This window comes from Colias croceus, chromosome 15, assembly GCF_905220415.1.
Source record: "Colias croceus chromosome 15, ilColCroc2.1".
Classification (NCBI taxonomy): domain Eukaryota; kingdom Metazoa; phylum Arthropoda; class Insecta; order Lepidoptera; family Pieridae; genus Colias; species Colias croceus.
Window position 1 is genome coordinate 5499848 of NC_059551.1, and position 18380 is coordinate 5518227.

At 33.4% G+C, this 18380-nt stretch overlaps 1 protein-coding gene across 1 annotated transcript in view; it reads right to left on the reverse strand.

The window, feature by feature from the left end:
* LOC123698278 overlaps positions 1–18380 on the reverse strand; it is a 105001-nt gene that overhangs the window by 52549 nt on the left and 34072 nt on the right. The window contains exons 2-3 of the mRNA XM_045644870.1: positions 15090–15405; positions 12812–14091 (exon numbers count right to left, since the gene is read on the reverse strand). Coding sequence (XP_045500826.1) covers positions 12812–14091; positions 15090–15405 — 1596 coding nt within the window. The remainder of the gene's footprint in view (positions 1–12811; positions 14092–15089; positions 15406–18380) is intronic.

The following is an 18380-nucleotide window of genomic DNA, read 5'->3' on the forward strand; positions in this document are numbered from 1 at the left end:
TATACTTCATAAGATTACTAAGTATGAAAGTTGTAGTTCCTTTTACTAAAATGGTGGTTTTATATGTTTAAACTGTGGCAAGACTAATAGGCGGAAAAACATACTTTCCTAATATGTATACCTACCTATTAGCAATCTTCGCAGATTTGGGCATGACAACTAGAAGTTAAAATAGTCAATAGATAAAGAAAAATAATACTCAATGCTTAGAAGTTACAATGAACGAGGAATGGGGATAGTAAAGCTAAATATAAAGAACTTTTTATGGAGCCAGAAAAACACAAGATGGGAGAAAGTAACAAGATTCATGGTTAAACACTTTTTCTCAGCTTTTTTTTACATGGAAATAAGCTTAATGAAATTGCCGTATTTTTTATTTAGCTTGAGTAATAAATTTGAATTTTAAGATTTATCGACTAAATAATATCGATGGACTAATGAAAGCCCAGGACATAAAACGAAATGTATGTTTGAAGATGTTATTTTTAATTTACATCTAGTGGCTTGTCTCCCAGAAAGGAATAAAATTTTATGTTCCCTTTCTGATGGCAATAAAAATTCCTTCTATCCGCTTTTAACTACGCACTAAAATAAGTCAACTCTGTTATAGATGTTAATCCGTTCGAAGTTACCAAAACACCATAAACAATGCTTGGAGCTTTTAAGAAATCTGTGAGTACAATGATTAGTATCCCTATTCACACGTTAATCTGGTTTCTTGTTTAGAAACTTAGGAGTAGAACTTACGAAACAATGTACGATGAATGATAAAATCTTAGTAACAATATTTGTTCTCAGATAGTAGGGAAACACGTGAAATTTGATAATTACTTGGAGAATTTATCTTATCTTGCACCATTAACTCCACCCACTTACTAGAACGACATTTGGGTCATTTTTAAGTACCTCGTTAATACAGTTTACTAGTTACATACATGTAATTTTGTTAACTAGAAAGCCTTGTCATTGTTTGGGTGCCCAACGTGGGTTATTGATGTAGGTGCATTGGCTCACGGCCCGACATTATGTCTTAAACCAGATTATGATCTTGAAATTCATTAATAAGTTTTGTAAATAAACCTATTCAAAAATATTTCATACGAAGTTATAAATAATCTATTATTTATATTATTTTTTCGCACGAATACTGTGACTCTGTAGGTGGGTGGGGAGCAAATATGGATTTTATATGCTTGGTTATAAATAAATGGACTTCATAAAACCTTCAAATAATATCATTTTCACGGTATTGCGTCATAGCTGCAGATGTGATCATTAACTTATATAAACACAAAAACAATGTATCGAAATTCTAAACATAACACAAAATTGTGACAAAACTATTCTTTGTTTAGAGTATTGTTTCTCGATGAAATTACCTCACAATATTATATTGTGACGGAACAATATTAGCTATTATTACCGACCCTTGTTTTTACAGCGAAAGTATCTACATTATACTATAATAATTTACGACAGGTAGATTCTAAAGGCCGCATTACGATTGGCAACCTTACTCACTGAATCATTGCATTTTTTGTCAATTTGACCGTTCTAAAATTACCCAAAAAAACACAACTCGTATTAGTGTTCAATATATTATATTCTTTTAATTACAGCACGAAAAAAAACTAATTTTAAACATTTGCAATTCAGATGTTCGCATTTTGTAACCTTCATTATTAAAAAAAAACAAAATAATAATTGGATATTAGTAGGTCAATGGCAATTAAATATCAATTGATTAGTTCTAAGAATCATTTAAAGTTTTTTCTTCTGTAAGTACCTGTGAATCTAACACCTTATACTTTGTCTTCAGTCTTCACCTGTCATAATAGATGCATTACTCGATACTCTATACTCTGTTACGCAAGATGTTAACATACTTTCAAATATCACAATTTAATTATAATAACGTATATCGTATTGTTGTACAGAGAAAGTTATAATTAGGGCATTATTTTTCTAATACAACCAAGATATGATACGAATATAATTGCAATACAGTCTAGTCTATTGGCCAATTTATACATTTGCGTGTTTTCTAAATTTAATGCTATTCTTGTCGTCGTTTCTCGTGATATTTTACAATAAAGAAAAAATATTTGATAAAATTAAACGAGGAGCAGCTATTATAGAGCAGCTATAGAGGACGTATTTATCCATACTAATATTATAAATGTGAAAGTAACTCTGTCTGTCAATCACGCCTAAACTACTGAACCAATTTGCATGAAATTTGGTATGGAGATATTTTGATACCTGAAAAAGGACATAGGATAGGTTTTATCCCGGAAATCCTACGGGAACGGGGTTTTCTTTGAAAACGCGGGCGAAGCCGCGGGCGTAAAGCTAGTAGTCTATATACCTAGCTACTACACAATTTTTAATTCTATTTTTTTAAACCTTTAATAAAATTGTTTATTGAATAATGTCATTAATTACTGTTTATACGTTGAGTTAAATATAGACAAAGACACACCCTGTCTACTAGTTCTAAAGAAGCCATATCCTAGCCTAACCCTATTTACAAGTACTCTACATAGCAAGTCCTATAAGTCCATTCATTATTTGCCTCGTTTCAATAAACCTCTACGACCTATTTAAATTAGCTTATGATACAATGAAATACAATTATGTAATCGAATTGTGCGTACTATGCCCCCTATCATTAATCCGTATTCTATTACATGAGCCATATTGCTATGCAATGTAAAATAAATAGCTAGTTAGTGCTCTATCTGTTAAATTACAATTGGATTATACTTTATTGCAGAAGCAATATGTTTTGTCATCGGTACCTATCAATTTATTTGAGGATATTCTTTTGAAGACAAATCGTATATGATACAATTAAATGAATTTCATTTTATATCAAAATTCAGTTACAGAAGTAATTAAAAATAAAATCAAATCAAATCTCTGAGATATTTCTCAACTTTTTCCTCCACTGCACCTTACGCGTGATTAAGCGTGTTTTGCAAGAACATTGCAATCGTGTTAAGGTGACCATGTTTTCAACTATGATAAAATAAATAAAATGCTGTTTTTATTTGCAGTAGTTATACTTAAATAACTATAAAAAGGTGTTTTATCAACTTTTCATTAGAATTTATAATGTAATAATATAATACAACATGCTTGGCTCACAAATGCTGGTATCAAAATCGGCATTCAACAAAGGTGGTGCGGGTTTCTAGTTGCCAATGTTCAGGAATTAGATGAACGACGCTAGATAGCTCGACGTCGAATTGCAGTGACTAATCCATTGCTAAATACCTTGCATTGCTCGGTTTCATTTTTGTGTGTAACTCTCTAATCTACTTAGGAACTTTAACGAAAGCAAAACGTGCCCAGTGTCAAGGTGGTAATGAGGCTATAATCAAAGCTTCCGGCGCCACGTCCGGTGGTGAAGAGTAGATATACTTGTCAAAAGCTGTGTGGCCAATTTGTGTCCCACGGAAACAAGATTATATGTAGATGCTTAACTGTATTAGAGGCGTGTGTATGGAGCATAATAACGTAGTTTGTCGATTTCTCATACTTTTTATTAGGTAGTTATAGTATCTACTTGGTTTCTAAAACACTAGTAGTAGCGTAATGTTTGTAAGCCTCTCTAAATTGACTTAATGGTACATGATCTGGAATCATGGAAATGATTTAACTGAGCTAGAAAAATGATCATTAAGGTTAAAAGTTCGAGCTTATTGTGAAAATTTTAATGACGAAAGAATTTCGTTGTTCCTAGCATACCTACCCACTAGGTAGAAGTACCCAAATTGCATACACATTATTGTCCTGTAATTTGTAAACATTTTGCCTCAAGTTTTGGTACGCAGTTGCTGCACAGATGTAATGTAGAGCCGTTGTCTTAGTACAATATAGCTGTAAAATCAAATCGATCCTTCTTTGTGCATGCTTCAAAAGATTTTATGAAGCTGTGTAATGAAAGAAGAGTTATCTTATAACCTGACGAAATATTGAATATATGCGGGCAACCTTTACTGTACCGGTTTCATCGCATGTTTAACTTGCAAGATGGGATCGCATATTTCCTTCAGTTTTTTTTTTTTTTGTTTTGGCGGTTGGTTGGATAGAAACCTGTCTAATAGGTATATCTTGTCTAAATGTGCTTCTGATGACGTTATATTCAAAGAATCGGTTATTGGCTACTTATATTATAAAAGCCAAATAGGTAGGTAGATTGTGCGTTTACGGCGCTCTCGCTACGATTGACACAGAATTTTAATACCTATTCGCGTCAATTTAATTTTACTATTTACGATTTTTTGTAATAGCTGTGTTTTACATTTCTATTTCTGTAGTGATTTCAATGATTCATTAATAAAATGCATGATTGTTTTTAATGATAACGACAGGTAAATAATACCGATTAAGTTAAACTGTATAATTATTGCAATCCATAAAATATAGAAACATTTTGGTTTTGAAACTTGCCTAAACACTGTAAAAATAATATGTATTTATTTACATAATTACCATATAATATATTTCTATATACCTATATGTAGCTTTAAATCTGTTATTTTATTACCATTTCGGAATGTGCTTCATTACAATTTAATGGCAAAAACTTTAGCACAACGTGGACATTAGAGACAGGATTGGCTTCCCTTTGCATAATTTAAATAACAAAAGTTTTGAAAACAAATTTATAGTTACCGTTGTGTTATGAACATTTCCAACAATTAATTAGATAATTCCAGTTTTTTATTCACGGCAATATAGTCACTCACACACTAAAGCAATCAGCTCACAGCGAACGTTGCACGCAATCCAAAACAAAAAATAACACAGTTCTTGCACTCTTTAAAGTCAATGTTGAACTAATAAATCAAATTTTATTTTAAAAATCACGAATTAATTCATTTTGTTACATCGATAACTTATAAACGCACTAAGTTTAGTCGTCATTTATTTTCGACACGCAAAACTTTGTTGACAGTTACTTCAGACAACCGAGACGTTCACGCCGCGCTCGCGCAGATACCAGTGTGAAGTCGGCCGCAGACAGCTAGAGCGTCGGCAATCATCGGCTAACGTCGGCGTCGCTCAGATGGAATGCGCGGCACGCAAGCTCAACCAAAGACTACGGGTTTTGCCGGTATGTTCTGATCTACGTGGCTTTTGCCTCCGCTCACATACTCAAAATATAATTAAATTGCAACGATTGCTATAATGTACATTTGCCTAAGATCAGGTTCTGTCCAAAGTCGGCATTAAGTCAACGGGAAAGTACAGTTAGGTGCAGGCGCGGGAATGCGTGAGCGAGGTCACGGAACTAGTTGTAAATGACATGTCTTCAAAGAAGAACACACCAAGATCTGCTCGAATTATATTATGCATGGTTCAACCACATGCTTATCAAACACCCCATTGAAAGGCAGTGTTCATTGTATTTTAGATAGAGCGTATTCAATATTATTACTCTTGGTATTGACTAGCTGGACCGTTGTCAAAATTTAGCATCGGCATTACCTGCTGAATGCGGATCCACAACTTTTGCGGGTCATTGACGCATCTCCGCCCACTCGAATCCTGATTAAAAGAGTCTTCGAAAAGCCTAAATTTATGCCTCGCTAAACTCAGATTGAATAAAGATTACAACAGGAATACTTATATATTTATAAAAACTTGAATTGCAGAATGCAAGCACGAACATATTTGCGGTTTTAGGCCAAATAGCGGTGTTAGCACAATATTATAATGGAGGTCTTAATGAGTCCGAAAATATTTGAAGACACGTGCGACAGACATCTCGGAGTTAATTTGGGTACAACTCCAGTTTGCTCAACACGTACTTAGGTACTTTAATATTCCATTATTTTTTATGATATCGTTATCGAAAATATGTTCGGAACCCGTTGATGACCTCACTCAACCTAAAGAAATATGTTCTTAGAATTCAATAAGAGACATAATAGAACTGCATCATAATAGCTTTGCAATGGGATTAAACATGTACAATAGGGCGGATGTTGCGTGGACACACCGACCTGGGTATAATCAGGCCAGGTGAACTTCCGTGGCACATTACAATTCTACATTTATGGAAAAAAGTATTGAGAACGGCCTGCGTTTCGCTATAATTTTCTGTAATTTATAAAATTGCGTCACTTTGTTGTCTGGTATCAAAACTATGAAAGTGTGTAATTGCATTAATTTTGTACAGTTGTTTTAGGTATTTATACAAAAGTAAATGATGAAATTTTAAATATTATAATGATGGCTTTTTAGATGTTTTGTTATGACCGGCATAATACGCCAATATTGTTTGCTATATAAAGGTGGTAGAGTCATATATTGAGACTTAGATTTTTAAATTATTTTCACATTCAGGTAGGCAAACATATAATAAACACATTAAAACGTGTTTGCTGTCATGCTCATGAGCAAGGTTACTGCTATTAAAGCCATAGTGCAATCTGACTCTTATAACGTGACTGCTTTGCCCGTAACCTGTTCGGAGACCTTCGTCTTACCTACTTACATATTTGTACTTCTCTAGGAGTACTTTTAACCTCCAACTATTGCGTTACTTAATGTCTATGTGACATTTGTTACCTATCACTATAAATAAGTATTAAGGTACTTTTATCGCAGCCATTAAATTAAATCTTTAAAAATTTATTACTAACTCGATTTAAAGTTAACACCTTATTTATGATCGTTAGTAGAGTTTAGTAACTTTAACACGTGTTGAAATGAGGTAGTATTTTTTATGAATCCCATAAAAATAATGTACATATTTCTATATGTCGGACACAAGAATAAGGCGTTTTAGAAAATATATAATACTTCCATATTCAATGCTATGGATGAGACTCTATCCGTTTAGAATCGTCTTTACAGGTTATGCAAGTAGTTCTATTAATTAAAACTCGAATATATTATACAGATAAGTATATATAGAGGGTAATTTCAGTGCGATGTTCGCTGTCCCGGCTTTTATTCTGACTCAAAGGTGAGTCACCGTTCCTGTCGTACAGAGAAGGTAGACATTCTTACGCGCACTGAAACACCCGAAGAATCCTATTGTAAACGCCGAACAATTTATAACCTTATCTAGCAATGCTACTACAGCGCACTCCGCAGTAAAACTATTGTTACTAAATCATGAATCATTCAAATACGAGTTACCTATTTGAAATTTGAATACACCATCGGACTTTTGTGAGTGTCACTATTTGAATGGGAGGTAAATAAACGGAGGGCCAAACTCATGGAAGCGTTAACTGTCACTTTTGAACGTTTTACTCAATAAGGAACCCCAGTGCCTTTTCTTGTGTAAGTTTTCATTTTAACGAGGGAAAGTTATTGAATTTACATAATAGCTAAGCTTTAACGGCCGTGTGAATCGACGCGTTGTCTGTGGTTTTGTGGAAAATTTGTGAAAACAAAGACTATAAGTAAGCTGTGTTGAAACGGCGGAGGTTTGTGACAATTGCGTGCGATAGTGGATACAAAAAGCGGTTCGGTCGGCTCCTCAATCAGTGAAACCGCGCGTAGAAAGCAGAACCGGGAGGGGCGGCCGGTCGAACATCATTGCATTAGCGGTAGCAATATAATAATAACCCATTACTGTCCCATTGAAGGGCAAAGGTCCTCTTGAGATACATTATAAAGGTGTACAAGAAACTTGAACACCGGCTTCTGGGTCGGTGGCTTTCGTTTTTAACCGACTCTTTTAAAGGAAGTGCCATGTTCCAGTTTTATCTGTTCTTACATCTATAGGTGGTTTAAATCTTATTTAATTAAAGTTTAAATTATAATGTAATAAGGCTAAAATTGTAGTAACTACCTAGTATTTTTATGGCAATCACTTGACATTTTTAGCTCATATACCTATGTGTTTAGCATTCAAGTTACGTGGTTGAATTTGATTGACCTTAATAATTAATATTAAAATTAAGCAAATAGATAACATATTAGAATTCAAAATCGAAAAAGCTTACATAATAAACTCGATAAATATATTACACTAAAAGCACCTCTGTAATTTTTCATTTTTTTTTGGGACATGATGTAATATTATGTCTCGGTTTATCGACGGGAGTCGCAAATGCGTCACACTTAATTTATGTCATAACATACTGGATCTATCAAAAAAGAAACTAAACTAACCCACTTACGAGCTTCTTAAATTTATAAACCTCTAGCAGGTTTAAGCGTGCAATAATATCTAGATTTTTAAGCAAGTCACACCAGAGCGGAACTCCTAAAAAGGCAATAACACAGCAAAATGAAACACACCGAGCTCAATCGTGAAGAAAAAATGCGAGCGAAAAAGTTAACAGTGGCATACATTGCATACATTAGAGATTTTATTGGCGAAAAACACGTGAACAGAACAAAATATGAGCGTTACGAATATTGAAAGTGTGTTTTTGTGCTGCGCTGATACGTTACGAAAGGATTATTACCACGCTGATGAAGTACGAGAAGATATATGTGTAAACTGTTGAATATTCATTAGTCAATAAATTCATACTCGTTATGAGATGCACGCAAATATCATCAATGGAAATGTTTTATCTATCTGATCTATCGTGTTTTATGATATTTCTTTTTCTAAAAGTCATTCAAACCCGCTAATGAAAAACGATAAACGATATTCATAAGTTTATCATTCCATCGTTTTTATATTTACCCATTGAAGATAAATTAAAGACTTTTACATAGGTACATACTTTGATTGAATAATTAGATTTTATTAATAGTTGTAGCTGGCAGTATTTAACTAACATCATTAAATATTTTATTCATGCAGCTGCATATTTTTAACCGACTTCAAAAAAAAGGAGGAGGTTATCGATTCGGCCGGTATATTTTTTTTATGTAGTGCCTATTTGAACGCTTTCGTTGTGAAGTAAATATCATTGGCATTTAATTTGTTTTAAATCTAAATTTTAATCTTGTCTAAAATTAAGAATGAACCATAGTTAATTATTCCAATTTTATCTAAGACTATTTATAGAGTTTATTTTTTTTAGATAGAGATAAATTTATCAAAGAAATTCGTCGTCAACACAAAAGTCACGTTAAATAAACATAGGTATTATGCATCATAGCTTATTGGCTTGCTCTGCATTTTCGTAATAAATGGTAACGCGATTTTATTTTTGTAATCGGAGAAGTGTAAACGCTCGCTAATTTGATTTGCCGAGATGCATTGCCGATGCATTTAATATTAAATATAGCAGATATTTATCAAATTATTCATATAAATGACTTTACGACGGCTTTATGTTATTTAGAATTATATTAATATAGCGGGACGGTTCTATTTAAAACTTTGCCAATCTACAGTTCAATAGGTAAAAAGTAGATCAAATTTTAAACAACATTAAGATTAGATTATGCCACTAAATTCAAAGATAATAAACGTGAAGCAATAGAAATCTCAAATCATGTTAGGAATGTCCGCTCCGGAAGCTGACGGAAAGATACAAATAGGTAATAACTAATGTTCACACATTTCTTTGTGCACAAAAGATTTAAGATATATTTTCATTTTTCGAAGTCTTACGCATAACCGACACATTTTTTATGTTTGATACTTCCGATAATGATTATTTTAAACTGAACAAATGTGATCACTCTGAGGACGATAAATATTGAAATGACTGGTAATTCTGCGTGATATTTCATTAGGAAATTCGTAGTTCCATTCAGAAATTGAAATAACCTTTTAAAAACGCGATCTTTTATTATAATACGAAATAATTACATACCTAATAATTGACGAGCTACATTAAGCTCTATTTAAATAGATGTAAGTACATACATACTAAAGTTAATCGGAATCTAGAAGAATCGAATAATCATGGCTTTAGGCGCATAATATAATTATACATGACTGAATGTAAAGAGGCAAATAGCTCGGCCCTCGCATCTTAATAACCCTGGATAAGCCGCATTTGCAAATTCTCAAGCAATCAATTACTGGAATGAATAATAAGCTGCTCGGGGTTGCCGTATATTTGCTAATTTAATAGGATATTAAAACCGAGATATAAAGATTCACATATGAAGCTGTTTCTCGCACTTGAAAGTATAGATTTTAGATAATTTTTTTACACTGGGCTCTACATAATTCTACATAAGACGCAAAAGACATATAAAATTTAATTTTCATTTAAACTGTTACAAGTTACTGTTACATTTTGCTCTATATACTCCAAAAAAAAAAAATACAAATACAAAAAAAAAATACCTTCTACCGATGAAGTGATTAAATAACATTTATATGTCTAGGGCCGATTTTTCAATGCTTGGATAAAACTTATCCGTCCAATAAAGTATGTATTACACGATAATTTTAAAATGTCACGTAAACTGTCAAATACGGGCAATTAGAATACGTTTTTAAACTGGTAGTTTTATACATTAAACATTTTATACAAAAAACTATGAAAAAAAAAAACTGCTACATAATATTAAAATATGTAGCTTTATTTTCATAGTTTTTTTTTCACAAATATACCTACTTATGTACCTACAACATTTTTCTATATTTTTCATTTACAACACTGTACTATGTTTATTATTCCATACACGGTGGCGTTGACTCTATCCATACGTTCACACTCCACATGAGTTAAACTTATACGTGTTCGAATTTTTCAATAGCTCAATTTATATGCAATTTATTTTAAGCCCAAACTAATGAATATTTAAGGCTTATAGACCAAATACCTGGTTATGTAAATAGTATATTGTTATAAGAGGTAAGATCTCAAATATACCTACTTTTTTTTGAGTAGATCGTACACATATTTCTAATAGTTTTTAGATTTCATAATGTACCTACGAATAATGATGCTAATTTGAAAGTTCTGACTGAAAGCTTTTGCTGAATTTTTTAGAGCACTGAATTTGATCTCTTTTACTTTTATTCCCAAAGTTTTAAGGAGAACTTCAACAAACTTTGTTCTATTTTGAGAATTCATCTGAATTTCATTGCATAAGTTCGTGTGTACAATAATTATTGAGTACGTTATCAGTAAGTCCGAAGTCGTGTCTATTTGTATGCAAACAAGCAAATTAGGACTTCAGTCAGATAAGCCCATATGGTGACCGCGCCTGCATGTTTCGTTTCATATAAGGCTTGCCCTAATAGAATTGTAACATGTGCAATATCTTGATAAAAGTATGCATTGATTTTCAATTTTGTTAGTTTTAATTTTTCCTCGAGTTTTAGAGTCACATTTAAATTTAAATAAATTATGTAATACGGAATACCCCGTTAATTATAAAAGTTACGTACCTAGCTAAACGGTAATTTTTTTGAAGAGACAAAATGGTTTAATAGAGATGTAGAGATTCAATCATAAACCAGCCTTTTATATTTATACCTACATTTAGCAAAGAAAATCATTGTGCTATTTTAATCGTTATTAATTGTATCCCATACTTGAAACACATTATTGTACTTGCGATAAAAAAGATCAAAGCAAGAATCACACGGCACGCCTCTATAATCAATAGTCATAACAAAAAGAGGGTTAATAATAATTGCGATCTTATTGCGATTTTATAACAATGGATCAATGTAACCTTCGCAATCATTAAGTATTGATTTGGCATTTTGAGTCTAGACTCTAGTCTATGATCTGATGAGTGAATAAGACGTGGGTGGTGTATAGACTACAGAGGCTCGTACGTTGGCGGGAGCACCCCTGGGGTGTGGTACCTACATTGTAACATGATTTTAACGATTACGTTATATATTAGAATAATCTAAATTTATTAGTAGTTTATAAATATTTACTACACTCTAAGCAGGGTTGATGTACACTAATGTAGAGTTATAGCATTATGAAGTCAACATTAAACAATTATTTTTTAACAATTTCATCATTGATGAAATAACTAATTCAATATTAAGATCCTATTATATTTCATACAAAAAATTGAATACTTAATAATAATCATCTGGTTATAAACATAGATGTGTAAGAATATAATATAATATAGGTAGCCTATAATGTCTCATCGATTGCAACTTGATTTTAACCTGAGTCATGAACACGTTGTTGCAGATTTGCATAATTTTATGTTGTAAGTATTTTACGATATGAAATTCTTAATAGTATTTTTTGTGTTGCATTATAACATATTATACTTCTATAATGTGACCAATATCAGCCTCTTCGACCGTGATATTTAACGTCTTTTCTACAAAATATTTATCATAACGTGTTTATTTAAATTCTGATTATAAATTTTATTGTAGGTTTTAAATTAATGCATAATTGTCACAACTGACAGAATTCCATATTTATGGTCAGTGACCTTAACTCAGAACAATGTTTATTTCACATTCCAAGTAAAAATGAAGGTTTACGTAAATTTTTTACGTACATAAAATTTAGCAGTCTAAAATTGTTTTATTTTTGATTCAGATATGAATTTAAAAAGTATAGGTATATATATCATTTACAGCATTTTACACGGTAAAGAAGCGAAGCCCTGAAGTGGCGTGAAACAATGTCTGTAATCAGGGAGAGAGTTACACGTGCACTCTTCCGGCCCATTAGCATTGAATGGCGACGCGTGCGCAGGCTCGTATCATTGTCACACGGCCGCCATCAAATCGACTCCAGAACGGAATACCACCGATACTCTACTTATTGTCCTTGATTCCATGGCGAATTAATGAAATTGCCCCATTTGACACGAACATAAAAGCTGAATATATCTCCTTCGTGCAATGAATACAATGTATCGTGATTCGTGATCTTCGATTACAACATGTTCGAAATAATATTATAATAAAGCGACTTACCGGTAATTCCAAGTAATCAGCGATGGTGTACTTGGCGGCGCCTCGTCTGATGTCCGCCAGTGCAGAGAAATGTTCGTCTCGTCGCATCTTCCGGCGCAGTAGCGATCGAGCGTACGGGTACGCAGAAAGGTATTCACCGTATGCATCCATCAATTCACCCATAAACAGTTGCTTCAATAGAATAGTACTCTCATTCATTTCGACTTCCGTGGGCGGGGGAGGTAGTTCTCTACATTTAATTAACTCTGGAATGCTTTTCGGAGCAAAAGTATTGATCCCACTAGAAGACTCACACGACGTGTACGCGCCGGTCGAATCGCTAGAACCGCACTTCGAGAATGGAAAAGCGGACGAGGTTCCGCTTTTTTCACTACTAGCGGAACTCTGGCGTGTTGTGATCGACTTTTCATCGAAGTCCGGATATTGCGGCTCAGATTGACTCTCGGTCGAAGGTGATGATTGAGCGACAATGACATTATTATACGCTGCGTTTTTTATACAATCATATAAGTCTTCTATAGATTCATAAGGTGTCATACTACCACAGGAGTTTTCTTCGTCGTCTCTTAATGTCTCGTAAATCTCTTCGTGACGCCTTGTTACAACGGGTGTTAATGCAGACTCTGACCGACTTCTTTTTACATTTGGTACTTGATCATATCCAAAATCTGCTGGGTTAAGGAAGTCCCACCGTACATTAGACCAAACATTTTCTGTAATATCAGCTGATATTCTATGGTCAGCACAACATTGTGCTCCATTTTTTAACCTCACAGTGGTAACCTCTTCCGACTCTTCTACTAATGAACTATCGACAACTGACTCGCCGTTGTCTACAACAACATCGACTACAACTTGACGCGGGGCAACACCCAGTGAAGATGAGCTTGACCTGTTATCATCATCTAAGATTTTATTATTTGAAGGTTGTTCACTATATATTGAATTAGCCATATCAGATGCACAATCTACGTCATGTTGGGATAAAATCCCCTCTTGAATCAATTCCGTCAAAAGACTCGACTTCGATTCGTTTTCAATATTTATGGAGTCTAACTGTGTATTAAGAGCGGCAAGTGTGTCGTCGTCTTTATCTTTAGCAGGATTACTTTTCAGTAAACCAGAATCAATGTATTTTCGCATACGTTGTGTTAATGCTTCGCTTGCTTCTGAAACTGACTCTAAATAGTAGAACAGCAAGTGATATTCTTCTTTGGTAATGACTGCAGCTCGCAGTAATGGCTTGCCATAAAGTTCTACAGCTGAGAACAGCATAGACGCTGAAACAAAAATTATAATATAAATATAGCAATTAAAAAATAATTTTAATGTTCCATGTACTATTTAAGCGTCTAGGTGGTCCTTTAAATGTGTATGTTGTTTCAACTTGTAAACATTTAGCATAAGCATACTAAGATATCTATGGTCTGTATGTGATTTATTAAGTATCTGTGATATTCCTTTTTAAGGTATAGCAACTGGAGAGGCGAAACTTGGTCGCATATATTTATTACACGGAGTCTTTTTATACGTTTACACATAAGGTATTAACCTAAAATGGCGTGTGATTTCAAAGCCTTATTCCGCGATAATAAGGATCAAGTATCGGGACGACTTCTATCTGTATGGCGATCACGGCGACTGCATTAGCTTTGCATACGAGTCGCTTCTGCGAAAGATTACCGGACAATAGCAACGGCGTGCGTACACGTTTCAATATTGCCAAACCGCTTTCTACAAACATAGTTTGCTGACGGAATACTTAATACACAACCGACTCGTATTGACGAGCGCTCCAAGGCACAAGGAAAGTTAAGGAAATACTTTTCATAAGATATGACTCGCTAAGAACTATAAGTCAATGTACGAGTACTCATTCAGTTGTCTTTAGAAAACTTTATGGTCATATTATCGTAGGCGTGAAAGTCTAAAGGGTAAAGACACGATATAAGATATTATGAATTAACCTGTTCAGAATTGGTACAGGCACTAGATTACTGTATTGAATTTACTTTAATAAGTATTGGTTGCCAGTGAAACTAATCGATGCTATTAATGACCTTATTTTTTATGGTTTTTTTTTGTTACACCTGATAATTGTTTGACTAATTTTTTTCAAACTCAAACTCAAACTATAACATTTCGGTATTTATTCAACAAGATTTCGGTTAGAAGCCCTTTAGAAAGGTTTTAAATTGATTTATTCGATCTATAATCAATAAGGTATTCAGAAAACGGGTGTTATGTGTAAGTATTATAGGTATCATTATAAGCTCACCATATATTTTCTCCCAAGCCAGAAAGACTTCTAAATCCTTTCCATCCCACGGTGGTGGCTCAAATTCGACAACGATAACTTCTCCTTCCAGGCAAATTGCTGGCGCCCTTGGTTCCACAGGGGCCTTTGAGCCTCCAAGGAACAAGAGCGCAGTGGGAGGTGCCACTGCGTCTTCTGGTGGTGGAATAGGTCCAGCAATAGGAAGAGATAGCGGCACTGACAGAGGTCCAGATGGAAGCCCAGCTATAACAACTCCAGCCTCTTGTAATGGCTCGTTGATTACTTCTGCAACTGTACTGCTGCCCCATACTGTCACCTGTAACAAAAGAAGCACGTTTTAATTCGTAATTAAGTCTATATTTTTATAATACGTAAAAGATACACAAAAGGTAGGGTAAGTAAGATGTTACTCCAACTATTTTCTATTTGGTTTTTATAAAAAAATATTGCATTATCTACATAGATGTATGTATTGTAACACTTGCAACTTTCCGATTATAAAGTTTTGGGAATTGTAATGTATTAAAAATATAAATACGAGTTACTTCAACAACATTATTTAGATTTCTTTCTTTTTCGAAGAATACGTCGTTGCGTCAGCACTTTTTCATAGGTAAACAATACATTGTATAATTCTAATTTTGATACGGGGTTCTGGATTAAAATTCCTTTTTAAGTGCACAAATAGCATATCAGAACACTTCTCAAAACTAATCAGCTCAGGCATCTTAAGTCGACACAAAAAACAACAGCTCGACCATCTCGGATATCTGTTACTTTTTCTTCGAAATGAAACCGTTAAAATTGTTTAACTACCTCGCAAACGCAATGTTTGTTAATATTTATAATGTCATTAACCAAGAACGAAATTAATGATTTACTTATTAGAGCTGAATTCATTTTTCACATTAAAACTGTAGATCAAATCAATCAAGCTCTTATTTAGATCAAGGTATTGATCTGGTCAATTTAAAAGCTCAAAGTTTTAATAATTGGTAAACAAAAATAAAATTTAAAACCCGTAAATTAGGGCTAAAAAAAAGGTAAGTAAAAAAGTAATCCCGTGTTAAGAAAATTAATTGAACAAGGAAATCTCGCAACTCGAATACCTCAAAGCGCACATTAACCTAAAATGGAAAATATTTATATATTCAGGAATGAAAATTGGCCAAAGGGGAATGCGTGTACATTACGAAAAGATACCACGCAGCGGTTTCAACTTTAAATACATGCTGGTGTAGATGTTTATAGTATACAACATGTAAATGCTGGAGTTCCGAAGGCCTTGACTGCCTGAGTTCGAAGTTTTTTACTGGCTATGACGTAGCGTTCAAGTTATGCACGATTCCCCGCGGACGCCGCACCCAAACCGAAACCTACAGGATAATGCGTTGATATAATTTATCTTCAACGAGAAAAAATTAAAAAAAGCATCTCCGAGGCACACTACGAGTTTCGATTTTACGACGCGAAGACGAGCGCGTGTTGTTTTATTTTACGTTCAGATTAAACGTCGTCAAATTTAATTATTCTCCGCCTTTTTTACTTGATGAATATGGGTATTGACCATTTTATTATACGGTCGTGTTAATCATACAACGGACAAGCAATTTATTAGTATAAAAATTGATTACCTGGAACTCGGTAGCCGAATTTGTGATGAAGCTACCTACATAAATATTATCTCCTGTTATCTGATTCAATTTATGAGTAGGTTAGTTTCCTGAAATTACAGTAATCGTCTGATATAAACAGAAGATCAAACAAGAATATGATACCTACAAGTTATTATAATAGGCAACAAAATATGTTTTTAAAATATCGAAGATTCAATTTAATCTTTTTTATTTAAGTATAACAAAAAGGGGTTTAACTACTACTTTCAAACAATCATTTAAATATGAATATGTATGTGAATTAAAAAAAAAAAAGTATTAGTCAAGGAACTTAGGTCCGTAGGTAGTGTAGGTACGTTGTTATTTCTTGTTGTTACTTGTTATATTAGCATCACAGATTAATAATTATTGATTAATATAAGCTTCTTGGGCAGATACCTAGGTATTATTTTTTTTCATTCGTTTTAGCGTGGTTTTAGTCATTAGAAACGTTGTACATTCATAAAGGTTTATGAATGTGCAACATTTCTGTAAATATTTTCGTTACTAATTTAATTTAATTGAAAAATAAACAACAATTTTGGTTGTTTTGCAGTTTGCACCTAGTGGCTAGTGCCATCTACATAAGATATCGCGCATTACGGCATTTGTTTGAGCGCCATCTATGGTTACGCTGATGCACCACTTCGATTGAGATATAAGTGATGATTCTGAGTTTTACTAGTTTATACCTAGATGGCGCTGTATAATAAAAACAAATTTGCGATTAGAAATCAATATTACATACATTTTATAATAATATTATGTATTAAGTTTATGATTATTTGAGCAGAAACCGTGGCAGTATCTTCATGAAATTGTGAAAACTTTATAAATGCAGGGCCTTGCATTAGGTATATCTTTATTAAATAGTTATCAATTAATTAATATATACGTATGTGTACTGTGTAGGCAGTAGGATAGGACAAAAAGTAGTTTACTAAAACCTGAAGTTTGAATTAGAAAATAATTTTCCTCTTTAGGAGCGGAAATGGCGAATAAATACAGAATGATCCAATTCCTTGAGTAAACCGCTCCTTTCGTAACGTTAAATATTTCATAATATTTGCAGATTAAAATATGAAATGAGAACGACTGCTTAAGAAATGAGATATGATTCATAATCTTTTAACCGATCAATATGAAAAATCGATTTTTTATGTTGTGGTCCAAATTGTTTTTATCAGCAGTTGACGTGTTAACAGACGTACTTACCTACAGCAGCTACAGGGTTTATTTTAATAGAATACCTACGCAAATAAAAACGAGGTTAGTTATTGATCGTTATGTGAAAACACGTCTGATTAAAATATTGAAATTCGAGCGCGTACCTACACATATGTTTTTGTACTGATAATATATAATTATGTACAAAGCGAAGCAGAAAGTATGTCAGTCGGCGACCACATTCGTTCAGTGACTAGGTAGGTATATGTATGTTTTAACGTGCAAGTGAAAGAGATATTATATATTAATAAACGAAAGCTGCATCCTACTTTGCATGCATAGCACATGCGTTATAAACACAGGTTATAAACAAGTAATATTTGACGTTTCATAGAAGGTCATGCCTTCTGACATTTTTCATGCGGTTTTTTCGCACGTGACATTGCAGCGTCCCATTAGCGTCCACTAG